General features: G+C 37.4%; 2 protein-coding genes across 2 annotated transcripts; both read right to left on the reverse strand.

The window, feature by feature from the left end:
* Positions 1–632: 632 nt before the first annotated feature.
* Positions 633–5,794, reverse strand: si:dkey-7l6.3 (zinc finger and SCAN domain-containing protein 2). Its single transcript, XM_048164018.1, has 3 exons — positions 5,227–5,794; positions 5,034–5,112; positions 633–1,499 (listed from the first exon to the last, which is right to left on the reverse strand). The coding sequence occupies exons 1-3, from the start codon at positions 5,542–5,544 to the stop codon at positions 679–681; spliced, it is 1,218 nt and encodes a 405-aa protein (XP_048019975.1). The 5' UTR covers positions 5,545–5,794; the 3' UTR covers positions 633–678.
* A 326-nt stretch (positions 5,795–6,120) lies between these two features.
* Positions 6,121–15,829, reverse strand: gtpbp4 (GTP binding protein 4). Its single transcript, XM_048164014.1, has 16 exons — positions 15,676–15,829; positions 14,719–14,889; positions 14,515–14,618; positions 14,224–14,360; positions 13,773–13,873; positions 11,443–11,535; positions 11,123–11,314; positions 10,959–11,024; positions 8,283–8,372; positions 8,028–8,138; positions 7,784–7,913; positions 7,598–7,698; positions 7,231–7,428; positions 6,959–7,024; positions 6,715–6,849; positions 6,121–6,589 (listed from the first exon to the last, which is right to left on the reverse strand). Exons 1-16 carry the CDS (start codon positions 15,721–15,723, stop codon positions 6,437–6,439), a joined length of 1,896 nt encoding a protein of 631 aa, XP_048019971.1. The 5' UTR covers positions 15,724–15,829; the 3' UTR covers positions 6,121–6,436.
* Between the last annotated feature and the right edge of the window lie 1,172 nt (positions 15,830–17,001).

Consider the following 17,001-nt stretch of genomic DNA (forward strand, 5'->3'; position numbering starts at 1 on the left):
AACGCTCCACCATCATCCCCATCCCAAAGAAACCCAGGATCACAGGACTGAATGACTACAGACCTGTTGCTTCCAGTTTACCCAAAAATGAAAATTCTGTCATCCTTTACTCACTCTCAAGTATTTCCAAACCTATATAAATTGCTTTGTTCTGCTGAGCAGAAATGAAGATATTTGGAAGAATGTTTGTAACCAAGCAGATCTTGCCCCCCATTGACTACCATAGTATTTTTTTTCCCTACTAGGGCATTGATAATGCCCTATTAGCTACAAATAAAAGACGGAGACAAAATTCCTGAAATAACCATTTATTTCTATTAAATACAACAGACAATTCCAGTTAGTGTTTCTGCCGTGGCTAGCTGCAAATATATATGTATAATCTATATCTAATTTAGATCATAAACTTTATAAACAACAAATCCTGTACACTTTAAGTACATCTGCTATTGAGGTGAAATTGCGTACTTCATGTTGAAGGTATTAACAAAAACCTGTGCTCACACCAACTTTCTAGTTTATGCTTGTTGGGTCCACATAATCTCCCTGCAAAATTACACTAGGCAACTGGCATACCGAATGTCTTATTTTAAACTGGTTGCAGGACACTTCCAACCAACAACAAAAAAAACTACAAAAATGATGTCCTGCATTCTCTGTTGTGAGCGTATGTATCTTTCAGGGCAATGTGTCCTGCTGTGTGTTAGTCGGTATTTGAGAGAGTGCGTGTAAGTCAGGGTGGTGTTTCTTGGTGTGTATGCGCAGGTACTGTTTTCCTGCAAATCGTTTTCCACAGCGGGTGCACTCGTACGGTCTCTCTCCGGTGTGGACAGTCTGGTGAGCCGTAAGGTGTCCAGACTGTGTGAAACGCTTCCCGCACTGCTCACAGCGATACGGGCGTTCTCCAGTGTGAATGCGCATGTGCGTGTCCAAACTCTGCGATGTGGTGAAACTCTTCCCACAGATTGAGCAGATGAAGTGTCGCTTGCTGGCTCCGCCTCCCCGTAGAGCGCCCAGCCGCCCATAAAGACCCAGTCCTGAGACGTTACCCAGAGCAACGAGACGCTGTGCCGCAAACAAGGGAGAATTATGTGATACAAAAGAGTCTGACCCACCAATCCTCTGTGGTGAGGTCTGCAAGTGTGCGAGTGTATTACGGACAGAGTGTGCGGCCCAATCGGATACCGGGTCCAGGTCATTCTTCGCGCACAAGTCTTCCTGAAACACTCGATGGAGATGGGAAGTGCGAGTATCCGACACGGATTGAGCAAGGGAGAAGGAAGCGTTATCCGAAGCAGACAAATCGACGCTGGAGTGCTGGGACTCGTCAGCGCCAGAGTGTGTGTCTGCAAATGTGAGCGTATGAGAGTGTGTGTCATGGTCAGGGGAGTGTGAGAGTGTGTGAGAGTCCTGTCCCGAGAGCTCAGCAACATCTAGTTTAGGAGAGTCGTGAGCTACGGCAGAGACACTTTCACCTTCGTCCTCATCTTCATCCTCATCTGTTGAGAAACAAACAGTATGAACACATCACACTCTTTTTGAAAAGGGCTGGGATGGACTTTCAGGTCATTTTGGGTATATTTTTATGTCCTCGTCATACATGCACTGATATATTACATCATTTTGAACAATATAGTTTGACAGTAAAAAAAAATGAAAAGAAAAAAGAGAGAAAAGTTTAGTAAAAAACTGTTCACAGGTCGCTTTTACCATATGGGAAAAAATGATATATTTTACAAAATAATATAATCTTACTGTAAAATTTTGTTTAAAGGTGCCATCGAACCTTTCTTTACAATATGTAATATAAGTCTAAGGTGTCCCTTGAATGTGTCTGTGAAGTTGCAGCTCAAAATACCCCATAGATTTTTTTAAATTAATTTTTTTAACGGTCTATTTTGAGGCATAATTAGAAATGCGCCGATTCAGGCTGCGGCCCCTTTAATTGCTTGCGCTCTCCGCCCCCTCCTGAGCTCTCGACTCTATCACTGGATAAACAAAGTTCACACAGCTAATATAACTCTCAAAATGGATCTTTACAAAGTGTTGGTCATGCAGCATGTCTAATCGCGCAAGTATGGTATTTGGATGTTTACATTTGATTCTGAATGAGTTTGATAGTGCTCTGTGGCTAAAGCTAACATTACACACTGTTGGAGAGATTTATAAAGAATGAAGTTGTGTTTATGAATTATACAGACTGCAAGTGTTTAAAAATGAAAATAGCGATGGCTCTCGTCTCCGTGAATACAGTAAGAAACGATGGTAACGTTAACCACGTTTAACAGTACATTAGCAACATGCTAACGAAACATTTAGAAAGACAATTTACAAATATCACTAAAAATATCATGTTATCATGGATCATGTCAGTTATTATCGCTCCATCTGCCATTTTTCACTATTGTTCTTGCTTGCTTACATAGTCTGATGATTCAGCTGTGCACATCCAGACGTTAATACTGGCTGCCCTTGTGTAATGGGCTGGCATATGCAAATATTGGGGTCATACATATTAATGATCCCGACTGTTACATAACAGTCAGTGTTATGTTGAGATTCGCCTGTTCTTCTGAGGTCTTTTAAACAAATGAGATTTATATAAGGAGGAAACAATGGAGTTTGACACTCACTGTATGTCATTTCCATGTACTGAACTCTTGTTATTCAACTATGCCAAGATAAATTCAATTTTCAATTCGATGGCACCTTTAAAAAAATCCCACTAACTATGAATTACTGAAAAGTTAAAGTAATAATTTGCATAGAAAATGCAATACAAGGCAATTTGCATACATCACATTTGTATGCAATTAATATTCAGAAAATCAATCGAATGTAATTTATCAATCTAACTGTACTGACACTATCAGATAAGAACACAAAAACCTGAACTGAACTAAGCTGAATAATGATGCTATTGTCTTCCATAGAGCTGCTTTATAGCGGAAATTGAAGTTGTTTCATAATTGATATAGTGCATCACTGACACTATTACTGAGCAAAATTGAATTAACATTGAACTGAACAGAGCTGAATAATGACACTATTGTTTTAAAGACCTGCTTTATAGCTGAAATAGAAGTCGTTTCATAATTTATGAACTCAGCAACAATTACACTGTTGAAGTGAACTGAGCTGAATAATGACACTATTGTCTTCTGTAGAGCTGCTTTATGGCTGAAATTGAGGTTGTTTGTTAAATTATGAACTCTGCAACATTAATACGGTTATTTTCCTCTCTATTACCACAAAGCTGCTTTGACACACCTTTGGCTTGCTTAGTTGGGGCTTAAAGGACAATTAATATTCAAAAAATATTATCGATCTAACTGTACTAACAAGATTGGATGCAAACACGAAAACCTGAACTGAGCTTAAAGCGTTAATTCACCCAAATATGAAAATAATGTCATTTATTACTCACCCTCATGTCACTCAACACCTGTAAGACCTTCGTTCATCTTTGGAACACAAATTAAGATATTTTTCATGAAATCCGATGGCTCAGTGAGGCCTGCATCACCAGCAAGACAATTAACACTTACAATGCCCAGAAAGGTACTAAAGACGTATTTAAAAGACGTATTCATGTGACTACAGTGGGTCGACCTTAATATTAAGAATACTTTTTGTGCGCCAAAAATACACAAAATAATGACTTTATTTAACAATATCTAGTGATGGCCGATTTCAAAACACTGCTTCGTGAAGCTTCGAAGCTTTACGAATCTTTTGTTTCGAATTAGGTTCGGAGCGTGAAAATCACGTGATTTCAGTAAACGAGGCTTCGTTACGTCATAAGTGTTCCGAAATTTCAATGGTTCCTGTGACTTTGGCATTTTGATTCATGCTCCGAACCACTGATTCGAAACAAAAGGTTCGTAAAGCTTCAAAGCTTCATGAAGCAGTGTTTTGAGATCGCCCATCACTAGATATTGTTGAATAAAGTCGTTATTTTGTTTTTTGTTGCACAAAAATATTCTCGTCGCTTCATAACATTAAGGTTGAACCACTGTACTCACATGAACTGTTTTAAATGTCTTTATTAGCTCTCTGGGCATTGAAAGTGTTAATGATCTTGCTGGCAATGCAGGCCTCACTGAGCCATTGGATTTTATCAAAAATACCTTAATTTGTGTTCCAAAGATGAACAAAGATCGTACGGGTGTGGAACGACGTGGAATTTTGATTTTTGTGTGAACTAACCCTTTAATAATGAAACTATTGTCTTCTGCAGAGATGCTTTAGGACTGAAATTCGTTTCAAAATGGATGAACTCAGCAACATCGACACGGCTACTGAACTGAATTGAATCAACATTGAACCGAATTGAGCTGAATAGTGACACTACTGTCTTCTGCACAGCTGCTTTATAGCTGAAATCAATGTTGTTTTATAATTGATGAACTGCAAAACTGACACTTATTGAACTGAATTGAATCAACATTGACCTGAATAATGGCACTATTGTCTTCTGTAGAGCTAAAATTTAAGTTGTTTCATAATTGATGAACTTTGTGACATCAACACTGTTATTCACATGTTTATTACCATGAAGCCGCTTTGAAACAATCTGTATTATATAAGGTGTGATATAAATAAACATGACTTGACAGTATGAACACATAGCACTCATTTTGAAGGGGTAGAAATTGACATTCAGGCTCATTCCTAGTAGCCAGTACATTTTCATGTCCCCATCATACATTTTTATCATATTAGTTATTAAAAAAAATGTAAGAAAATCCTATTAATTGGTTAACTGTTTTACCTTATGCACCAACAACTGATATAATTTACAAGACAATATATGTAATCAATGTAAAGTGTAAAAAATGTTTTTAGAAGCAACAAGTGTCTAAACACTGGCGTTTATTTACATTTCAAGTTGTGAGCTTTGGCAGTCTGGTGACTTAAAAAAAAAAAATCTTAATTGAATCACAACACATGGCATGGATATTCATTTTTTTTTTTTTTAAGTTAGATCGTTTAAATGGTAATGCATAAAAGAATGATCCCAAGCTACTCACCTCCCAGCGGCGGCTGCTCGAGACCCTCCTCTTTGATTTGCATCTGGATCAAATCTCCTTCATCGCGAAACTCGCGCACCTGGAATCCGATCAATAACAGAATAATAATCGCTTTTACACACACTCGCGCACATATATATATTGCTTCCACTATAATCACAAAAACACACACTAAAACAAATGGCCAGCTAACCTCTGCCACTGCACCCCGGCTGGTGGACTCTCCGCCTCCGGACGTTTTTCTGCCCACTAGTGACTCGCGAGCACTACTGTCACACCGACCGTCTCGCGCCACCGTCGTTTCGTCGCTGAACCCCCGCGCCGCAACTATAGACTCTATAAGCTGCAGTTTCCGTCGGAGCTCCTCGTTCTCCTTCTGATGGCGTGAGATCTCGATGTGTAAAACGGCGTAGCCATCGTCCACAAGCTCGCAGATTTCTGCCACCGCCGCACGAGTCAGTGTCTCCATGATGGTCGCGAGCTGGGTGTGAAACGCCCGGTAATTCGCCATCCTTCTCGCTCCTCTGCGTTTGGGCCGCCTGTAGGTCCCGCGGACAAGTGTGTGCGTTGCAGTACAACTTTAGGTTACGGTGACAGCTGTCTTTGTTGTCCGTAAAGTGAGACTGTCCGGTGTTGTTTTGATTTTCTGTCTGAAACGATCTAAAGTAAACGCTTTGAGAATGTTGCTAGTGGAGGCTGATGTCGTTTCCGGGGGGCTTCGCGCAGATGTTTTGTCAAAATAAAAGTCACATGTGGACTCTTTTTGTATTGTTACAACAATCATAAACTGCAAACTGCTATTAAATATACTTATTTACAATGAAATGTCAGATTACTGAATTCACAGGTAACTGATATATATACACAATACAAAATATTACATTTAATGTCTAAACAATTTAACCAGCTGAAAACCTTTTCCCCAGAATAAATCAACAATACTCAAATTTATTAATGACAGACAGAAAAAGGTGGGTGATTCACACACCTTATTCACTCCCTTGCGCACACACACACATACTGGACATTTCTTCCCACACATAAAGACAAACATTACTATCATGATTCAATCAATTTCACACATGAATTTAAGGTTCAATATTTTGTTGGTAGGTTTATTTGACTCCCACTGCAAAAAACAGCTTCAGATAATTTGTTTTGTAAATGATGAAGAGTTCTAAATCATGATCCTGTACATTTCATTATCATTCTGCATGTTATCAGACACTTAGAGTGATGTGATTAAACATTTCAATAACTAATCATTCTTCCGTTTTTACAAGTGTATTATCACCTGCATCAGAAAAAATTAGTAAAAGTACAGAATATAACAAATATTTATTAATAATGGCATAAGGACAGATATGAGTACACAAGTCAGATGTAAATGAATAAGGCTGCATTTATCTGCGGCTGGTGGTACCAGATTTCCTCTTCCCAGCAAGGAGATGTTTAGGTTTGAGATCAAACACGTGTCGATCAGATTCACCCTTCCTTCCCTGCCTGTTCATATCCTTCTGTGAGCTCTTCATCATGGTCTTCACCTTCTTCAACATCTGGAATAAATGAGAGACAGTCAAATGAACATGTTTATCCTTTGAGCAACATATTCAAGATGTTTCTCTATAACCAATTATATGACTTGTCTTGTACTTGAATACAGGCAGTTTCTGAATCTGACCTTGGCATCTCTGACTCCTGATTGGTCCCTTGGTGGTCTTGAGGCGCTCTGACTGCGAGTACGTGACAGCGGTGGTGCGGAGACTTCCCTCTTCCTCTTTCGAACCAGAGAGCGAGATCTTTGAACGTAGTGGCTCTAGAGGGACAAAAGATGAACACAAACATGTTTAGTGTACACAGAAATCAAGTGTGTTACCAACAGAGATACAAAGCAATGGAAAAGCTTTAAGTATATAGGTTCTTACATCATCTTTATCAGTCATGTCCAAACCCAGATCGGACATCTCCTTCTCCAGAGTCGCTCTATCCACCTGCATTCACACACAAACCATTCAAATTAACCCAAGGAAACAAATCAATTGCAAATTAAAAATGATAAAAATAGGTTGTTGAACAACAAATATTCCATGTTAAAAAAAAAGAATAAAAATGAAAAGTATATTCAATATTCAATATTAAACTACTTGCTATAATTTAAACGTATACAAAAATAAGCTTGCTGGACAGAAGGACAAACCTTTTTGGCCGTGCGGGGCATTCTGGGTCCCTGTGTGTCTTTTTCTTTGGACGCGAGAATCTTCAGCTTCCGTTTCTCACGGATCTGACTGGCCAGCTGTCGGATCTCCTTCATCTCTTCGTCCTCACTCTCCTCCTCAGAGTCGTACTCTCCGGCCTTCTCACGCAGCTCCTCTTCCTGCTCCAGATCCTCCAGCCTCTGAAAATGAGAGGAAGGACAGAAAGTCAGAACATGTCATCTGAAAAGAGGATGTAACCAAATAAATGTCATCAAAACTATGGATTCCCTACTGAATTATCAGTGGTTAACAGTTCTGAAATGAGATAAAATGGGTTACAGATTAAAGATACAGCATTTGTTTTAATACCTTCATGATATCCGGGTCAATGTAGTCAGCAATATTGTGACCCTCCCAAATCTCGGGAATCTTATCCTGCTTTTCTTCTGGATTCATCAAATCCCAGTATTCTGAACACAAACGACAACGTTTTTTCAGACACGTTTGGAGTGTGTATATTTTATGTACATGTTTATGTGTGTGTTTATGTCTTACTCTGTAGATCAAGTGTGTAATCATCTCCCATCTCAACCTCCAGGTCTCTCTCCAGTTTGCGTTTGGGAGCATCCGTCTCCATCGCCTTCCTACGTAGCAAAGCCCCTTCGGGAATAAATGGAGGCCTTTCCTGCACAAACCAAATCATGAACTTTTACAAACACACCGTTTGCTGGAAGCATTTTTAAGGCAATAAACTTACAACCAAGCGGACAATGGTTTAAAAAGTGCAAAGAGCGTGTACCTTTTGATCTCTCTTGGCTGGCACTGCCAGGTGGAGTCTGTTCAAAACATCATGGACCTTCTTGCTTTTCATTTTTGCATCCACACGGTGCGCCAACAGCCGATCACATGCCTGTAAAAAATAAAAAATCAGAAATCATCTAAACCAATCTATATCACCCTACAAAGTCTCTTACTCTAGAAACTAGTACATGAAGCTAACAGCCTGATTTCAGTAAGCATATGTGAGAGAGTGAAGCTGATTGGTTGGTCTTACCTCAGTCTTCACCTGCATCACTCCCTCTTCTGTCAAAGAGCTCGTCTCAATCACTGTGACCCCCTCAGCAGAGATATCAGCAAAGATTTTCTACACACACACACACACAGAGTTCAGTTTAGTGTCGATGCAGGAAGTCTCAAGTTGAAGGTGCAACATTCTCTTATAACGTCTATCAAACACTAAACTGTTGGAGATGAGATCTAGCATAGATCTTAGATAAAGGACGAAATAGTGACACTTTGATGACAGCTTTATCATAAAACTGTTAAATTGAAACTGAAAACGGTCTTCAAATCTGTACGCTGTTATTTTATCTGTGGAACACAAAGGAGAATCTACACCAAAAGATCATAAAAGAACAAAAAGCACCATAAAGCAGTCTGAACAGCACCATTAAAAAGTTTGGATTACACCATTTTAAGGAGTCTACACTGTAATTATACATTTAAGTACAGAGTAATATTAAGGACTATATGTACTTACTATAGGTATAGAATTAGGGTTTAGGATTAGTTGCATGTAATTATACATAATTAATAGTTATTATAATAGTAGCTACATGTAATGTATGTAACAATGACACTAAAATAAAGTGTTACCAATGTTTGTGGTTGGTAAGATTTTTAAGATTGCTCACAAAGACTGCATTTATTTGATCAAATACAGTAAAATAGTAATATTGTGAAAAACTACAATTTAAAAAAACTTTTCTATTTGAATACATTTTAAAATATAATTCATTTAAATTTTCAGCATCATTACTCCTGTCTTCAGTGTCACATGATCCTTCAGAAATCATTCTAATATGCTGCTCTGGTGCTCAAGAAACATTTCTTATCAATGTTGAAAACAGTTGTGCTACTTAATATTATTGTAGAAACCAGATATTTTAATGAAAAGAAAGAGAAAAGCAGAAACAGCATTTATTTCAACGAGAAAGCTTTTATAATATTGTAAATGTCTTTACTGTCACCTTTTAACTATTTAAAGGGTTAGTTCACCCAAAAATGAAATTTCTGCCATTAAGTACTCACCCTCTTGTAATTCAGAAAGGTGTTAAAAGCACTGTTAAAATAGTCCACCTGACTACATTGGTTCAAACTTAATTTTATGATGCGGCGAGAATACTTTTTGTGCGCAAAAACAAAACAAAAATAACGATTTTATTCAACGATTTCTTCTCTCCCGTCCTGACGTGGTGAACGCAGTGCAGCGCTTCTGTGTTTAAGTAGTTTGGTTTTTTTTGCACACAAAAAGTATTTATGTAACATTAAAGTTGAATCACTGTAGTCATATTGATTATTTTAACAATGTCTTAAATACCTTTCTGGACCTCAAAAGGTGCAACGATGTTGCTGCCTATATGTGGTTCAGAAACCCTCGGATTTCATCAAAAATATCTTAATTTTTTTCCCCAAAAAAAGTCTTATGGGTTTGGAATGACATGAAGGTGAGTAATGACAGAAATTTCATTTTTGGGTGAACTAAAGGCCCCGGTATACTTCAAACGAAATCGAAGAAAGAACTGATGTGACATTTCGAACAAAAAATTTTAGGCCAAAACGAAGTTCGTTTTGTGTACTTTTTGGAAGTTCGAAACGGCTTGCCAAAGCGAACTTTCAGGAAAGGTTCGTTCCAGCACTAAAACACCTTCGTACTATCATTGGTCAGTGACGATAACGTAATAGGAGGTGTGCGCTGAGGCTCCGCCTTCACTCGCGTGGGCGCGTCTCTGACTCATTTCGTCTGTAGATTTTGTTGAGGTAAGAGCTCCGCAGGTGAAAACATGAACATACTAGATAGCTGCTTTATAGTACAAAATGAAGTTGTGCTTGTAAAAAAAATGAGGCACTAACACTGTTTTTCATGTTTGATACTGTAAAGCTGCTTGATTTTAAGCAATCCATTGAATAAAGTGCTATATGAAGACGTGACGTGACTGGAGTGCTGCTTTGCAGAGCTCGTGCTAACATTCCCATGCTGTTATGATCAGACGCTTTTCTTATGCTTTCTATAATAAATGCTTGCTGTTGTCTCATTTTTGTTGTTTATTTTGTTACTGAGAAGAAAGTGCATGGCACATATTTACATATTTATCTAAACGTTGCTCTCAGCAGTGTGGGCGGTGTCAGATGTTCGTTTACAGTATATCGCTGGTCATGCATTTCAAACTTTGTTTTACCCCTAAACGAAGAATGAAAAAGAAGTTTGTTTAAAGTATACCGGAGCCTTAACCCTTTAAAGAGCCCTTGCTAATAAAAGAAAAAACATCTTACTAACCATACATTTTTGAACAGTAGTGTACATTTCATGAACTTTTTTTTTTTTTTTTACTTGATTCTTTGGGACAGTTCATCTGTCAAGAAATTTTGTCCTGTTTCTCACATAAAGCTATCATGGGAATTTAGAAGCCTCTGAATATAATGCACAAATCATATGGACCTATTTTTTCAACATTTTTGAAGCTTAACAGATGAGTTCACTATGAATTGTCACTGCATGAAAGAGACAAATGTGAAGATTCTTCAAAATTCTTATTGTTTCATTGAGAAAGAAAAACAGCACAGGTTTGGAATGAGATGAGGGGGAGTGAATTATAGAATTAATCCCTTTAGGTTTCTTTCAGCTCCAGGAATTCCTGCCTTGTATAAGAAGAATCAGAATGTCATTTACCTGATTCTCCTCCGAGAGTTCACTGATCTTCTTCACGTCACACTTATTGGCCATCACGATCAGAGGCTGCATTACATAAATAATAATCACTGTCATCATTCAGCCCAACAAAACTATATGATGTTTTACGACATTTAAGTTTACATCTTTGAATGCGTGCATACCTTGTTGGCAAACAATGGCCGTATATTGTTGAACAGCTCTAGCTGTTGTGCGAGTGTGTGTCCGCACTGCTCCGACACATCCATGACGTAGAGGACAGCAGCACGCAGGTGAGCCAGAGCAGTGATGGCCTGCATTTCTATGGTGTTCCTTTCTTCAAGAGGGTGATCCAGAATACCAGGGGTATCAACCACCTACAAACACAGACCCGTAAATATCCGGTAGGAACATTTTTATTATATAAAATGGTAGAATATTTGTATAATATTAAATCAGTTCAGTTAAATGTTGTCCGGAAACCATATATTTTTCTAACACTCACCTGCCAGCGCAGGTATTTGTAATCCATGTGACCCACAAACAAAGATTTGGTGGTGAAGGCATACGGCTGGACCTCAACATCAGCACGGGTCACCTGTACACACATTAAAACTTAATATTAAAAACAACGCACTAGTGTTGGGCAATACTCCTCAGTCAAACCCTCCTATCATCAGCACGTGAGACCGCCGATACACAATAATATTGTGGTGTATGGAGGCCTTTTTTTTTTCATATTGCTCATTCATTTAATCATTAAGTGACTTGTTTATTTACTCATTTGTTTAATTATTTACTTTATCACAGGAAATGACACTCGCTATCATTTTTCGAGCAAAGATGGAATTAGTGATAAAGAAAATATCACGTCGCAATATTGGAAATATTTCAGTAGTAAACCATGAAGACAAGCCAGTGGATTTCACACAAGCAATATGCAAACTTTGCCCAAGAGTTATACAGATGAAGAAGTCTCAAACCCTAATCAATTATTCACTACAGAATATGACAGTAAAAACTGACCAAGCATTAAAGGGATAGTTCACCCAAAAATGAAAATTTGATGTTTATCTGCTTACCCCCAGCGCATCCAAGATGTAGGTGACTTTGTTTCTTCAGTAGAACACAAATGATGATTTTTAACTCCAACCGTTGCCGTCTGTCAGTCAAATAATGCTAGTGGATGGGAACTTCTACTATTAGAGTAAATAAAACTTGCACAGACAAATCCAAATTAAACCCTGCGGCTCGTGACGACACACTGATGTCCTAAGACACGAAACGATCGCTTTGTGCGAGAAACCGAACAGTATTTATATCATTTTTTTACCTCTAAAACACCATTTCCAACTGCGTTCAGCACTCGCTTAGTGAGTTCTAATCACACTCTGACAACGGCAGTGATGTCTCGCGCATATACTTCAATGAGTGCTAGACATTACTTCCGCTGTCAGAGCGCGATCAGAACTCACTAAGCGAGTGCTGAACGCAGCTGGACATGGTGTTTTAGAGGTAAAAAATGAAAATACTGTTTGGTTTCTCGCACAAACCGATCGTTTCGTGTCTTAGGACATCAGTGTGCCGTCACGATCCGCAGGGTTTGGATTTGTCTATGCAAGTTTTATTTACTCTTATAGTAGAAGTTTCCATCCACTAGCATTATTTGACTGACAGACGGCAACGGTTGGAGTTAAAAAGCATCATTTGTGTTCTACTGAAGAAACAAAGTCACCTACATCTTGGATGCCCTGGGGGTAAGCAGATAAACATCAAATTTTCATTTTTGGGTGAACTATCCCTTTAACAGTGCATATTCTCTCAGAGACAACAAAAGATGAATCTACTTCAACATATGCTGATAATGTTATATAACCATCTTAAAGGGTTAGTTCACCCAAAAATGAAAATAATGTCATTTATTACTCACCCTCATGTCGTTCTACACCTGTAAGACCTTCGTTCATCTTCGGAAAACAAATTAAGATATTTGTAATAAAATCTGATGGCTCGGTGAGGCCTCTATTGCCAGCAATGTCACCAAACCTCTCAAGATCCAGAAAGGTACTCAAAACATATTTAAAACAGTGAGTACAGTGGTTCTACCTTAATATTATAAAGCGACGAGAATACTTTTGTGTGCCAAAAAAACTAAATAACTTTTCAACAATATCTAGTTATGGCCAATTTCAAAACACTGCTTAAAATCTTGTTTCGAATCAGTGGTTTGGATCGCATGTCAAACTGCCAATTTTTTATTGCTGGCAATAGAGGCCTCACTGAGCATTCAGATTTTATTAAAAATATCTTAATCTGTGCTCTGAAGATGAACGAAGGTCTTACAGGTGTGGAACAACATGAGGGTGAGTAATATATTACATTATTTTCATTTTTGGGTAAACTAACCCTTTTAATTTAGTTTCATAATATTTCTCTTGTGGCCCATACGTAGCAAAAAAGTTTTTTGTGTTAAACAAGTTGCTTTTGAAAGTCATTGTTTGAAATAAAGCTGCTCTTAATTTTCATTTATGACTGATTATTGCAGTGTTTGGACCCATTATATAGACTGTTATTATATAATTTAATCATTAAATTCACTGTATAATAGACCTAAAATGTTATTAAAAGCAAGCTAATCTATCTAAGCTCTTATTATCCTTGCAGCACATCGTTCATGTGGTGATGTGCTATGAAATTATGAAATGGTGGGCAAATGATTTGTAACATTAATAGCAGAATAACAAAAATTTAATATCTCTGGCTATTGTCTATTGGCACAACCCTACAGCGCACACAGATTTGACATTTAGCCTACATTCACATGCACAAACAAACCTTGTTGATAAAGCTGGACTTGCCGACGTTGGGGTAACCACACAGCAGGAGGGTTCTGGTGTTCGGGTCAATAGTAGGTAAACGGGACAGATGCTGCCGCACTACAATAAGAAAAATATGCATTTTCTATGTGCATCAGATGTAAAGGTTTGTGCTTATTTTTTATTTTAGATTTATTGCTTTTGAAACATTACTCCACAAGTACACACTACCATTCTATAGTGGATAATTTAGTCACAAAAGACAATTTTAAATTGTAATAATTTTTCACAATATTACAACTTTTTACTGTATTTTTGATCAAATGAATGCAGCTTTGGTTTGACCTGTACAATTTAAGTAATGATTCATTAACTGTACAACATAATCTATCAAAGGTCTGTGTTTCTGTTCAACAGAAAACAGTCTGGCATGCTGGAAAATATTTGTGGATGTATGTAAGTGTCTGTACCTTGTTCTAAATACTCCAAGCTCTGTTTCTGTCTCTTTAATATGGTGCACATGCGACCCAGGGCGGCCCGTTTCAGCTGCTTGCAGCGATACAGCGAATCTCCGTATTTCATGAGCCGCACATAATCTTTAGCAACACTACAAATGCAGACACACAGTTTTACTCAGTTAAATGAATTTCATACACACACAGATATGAGAAGCAAATATATTTATTTATATTTAAATAAAAAAAAAAAAGAAAAATCTAAAGACCATATGTGCAGGATGATGATAAACCAAACAGACTCACTTGTCAATGAGGTTCTTTGCGATGTTGATCTGACCAAGAGCCAGTTTATAATGATCTTTATCATACAGCACATTCATCAGATCAGCATAGAAGGGATGGATATCCTGAGAGAGATACATAGGAAGTCATTTATCTAAGATCATTAAGAAGGATCAGTATGTGTAACCTTTGTCCCGTGTGTTGTGAAGTTTGTGTGACACTTACGTCCAGTTTGGGGAAATCAGTGAGGATCTGTGACAGTCGATCATGGTAGTTTTGCTGGGTGAATTTGACTTTGCGCATGTAGAAATGTCTTATTCTGTGAATCTGGTAATGTTTGTGTATAACAGTTGGAGTCTTTCGTTGGGTTTTGGATAAAGTCAGATCTATGAAGTCCTGCATGAAGAGAAGCGAACAAGAAAATGGTTTGTGTTATGTTTTTATTTCTTACAATAAAAAAAAAACTTTGAGTAACATTATTGAAACACACCAAGCTTCCCAAATATTTTGGCAAATGACTTTCCATGATCCAAAGGATTCTTAAGGAGTAACGTCTTAATGATTTTACATAATAGGTAAAACTAATAAATAACAATATTAAATAATTGTATAAAAGATTGCACTCACAAATATCAATTAGCCAATGAAATACAACTAGAAATAACTTATATCCACTGGATTTTCACTATATTTGCATTAACTTTCCAGGAATAAAAATATTATTTTTAAAATTTCTTTAAAAAGTGCAGGTTTTCCATGACCACAGGAACCCTGGCACACATTTGGGGCTAGTGGTTTAATTCAACAACTGACAACAAATGGACACAAAAAGTAAAGTGATCACAGACGGAGTTATTTCAAATTAAGCTGATCTAAAATTTTATTTCCATATTAATCAACCAAAGATCTCAACCGCATTAATTTGTCATTCATCTCCAGATGTTTTAAACCCATAACCACTCGTTCTTCATTTTCACATATGACAGCAATAAAGCCATGTTGGTAGTAATGGAATAAATAAAAATACAACACATGAAAAGTTAAATGGCTCGACACCGCGCGCACGTGTGTACAGCACGAGCAACATATTGTCAATGTCCGTTATTAACATCAACACCAGCAGCACTTTCTACAGCATTTTACCCCGCATATGAGAGTAAAAACATGTCGTTAATTTCCTACCTTAGCGGTGGGAACCACCATAATCTTTTTAAAGTTGTACAGAGCCATGATTGCGGCGTACACGACTCCGCTACACAGCACGCGAAAGGGCCGAAACACGCAGCGGACGCGTGTCACGAAAAAGCGACACACGTGGTACTGCGTTCACGCGCTCACAGCGTCACCTACCGGAGGGAGGAGCCACACGGAATTTTATTTCTACATTCTTGAATTTTATTATTTTAATTGAAAGTAAGCATTTTTTTATTGTTTCACAAACAAACAACAACAAAAAAGACTAAGTACAGTCTAGTAAAATCATTAATAATAAATCATATATTCTTTGAGTGTCTCTGCTGACCTCATGTGGAAAAATATGATATTAATCTGCATTTTACATAGGGCATTTTATGATTACTTCCACTGCAGGGGCCTATAGTTTCTCTACGGAGATTCTATGTAGAGCAAATTTGAAACTTGAATTTGCTTTTTATTGGGGCTGTCAAACGATTAATCGCATACAAAATAAAAGTTTGAGTTTGCATAATATGTGTGAGTACTGTGTGTAATTAATATGTATATATAAATACACACAAATTAATGTATTTATTTAAGAGAAATATGTTATGTACAAAATATCTTTATATAATATAAATTATATAAAAATATAAACACATATATTTGTAAATATTTCTCAAATATATACATGAATGTGTTTGTATTTATATATACATAGTAATTACACACAGTACACCCACATATATTATGCAAACTCAAACTTTTATTTTGTATGCAATTGTGATTAATCGTTTTACAGCCCTACTTTTTATGCATTCATATATAGATTTAGACATTAAAAAAATCAATCTTGTAAAAATGAAATTCATTTTATTACACTTTTCTATGTGTGAGTGGTGTACATGTGTGTTCTGCATTGGGGATATTCGATGGTCTTATCCCTTCATTTGAACATGTGTGTCCTGGATTGTGCCAATTTAAAAAAAAAAAAAAATGAATGCATGTGAACACTTTTCCCAGAACAAGGGTCACGAATCACGATCTGGGGTGCGTTTCCCAAAAGCATATTTAGCCAACTATGGTCATAAGTTCTTTTGGTAAAGATGAAACTTGCGACAATATTTGGCTTTCGGAAACCCCTGGACATGACACTAAACAACTACATTAACTGCAGGTTTAGTCCTAATGGCTCATTCTGGGTTCAGTGGCAAACGTTCAAAGGGCACAATGGTAATTTTGAAATAGAGCTTTGGTTTGCCAACACACCTGAAAGAGCCCAACGCAGTGTAATATATTTAACTAAAATGACTACATTTCTGTTGTCAAGCT

This window comes from Megalobrama amblycephala, linkage group LG17 (genome assembly GCF_018812025.1).
Source record: "Megalobrama amblycephala isolate DHTTF-2021 linkage group LG17, ASM1881202v1, whole genome shotgun sequence".
NCBI lineage: Eukaryota > Metazoa > Chordata > Actinopteri > Cypriniformes > Xenocyprididae > Megalobrama > Megalobrama amblycephala.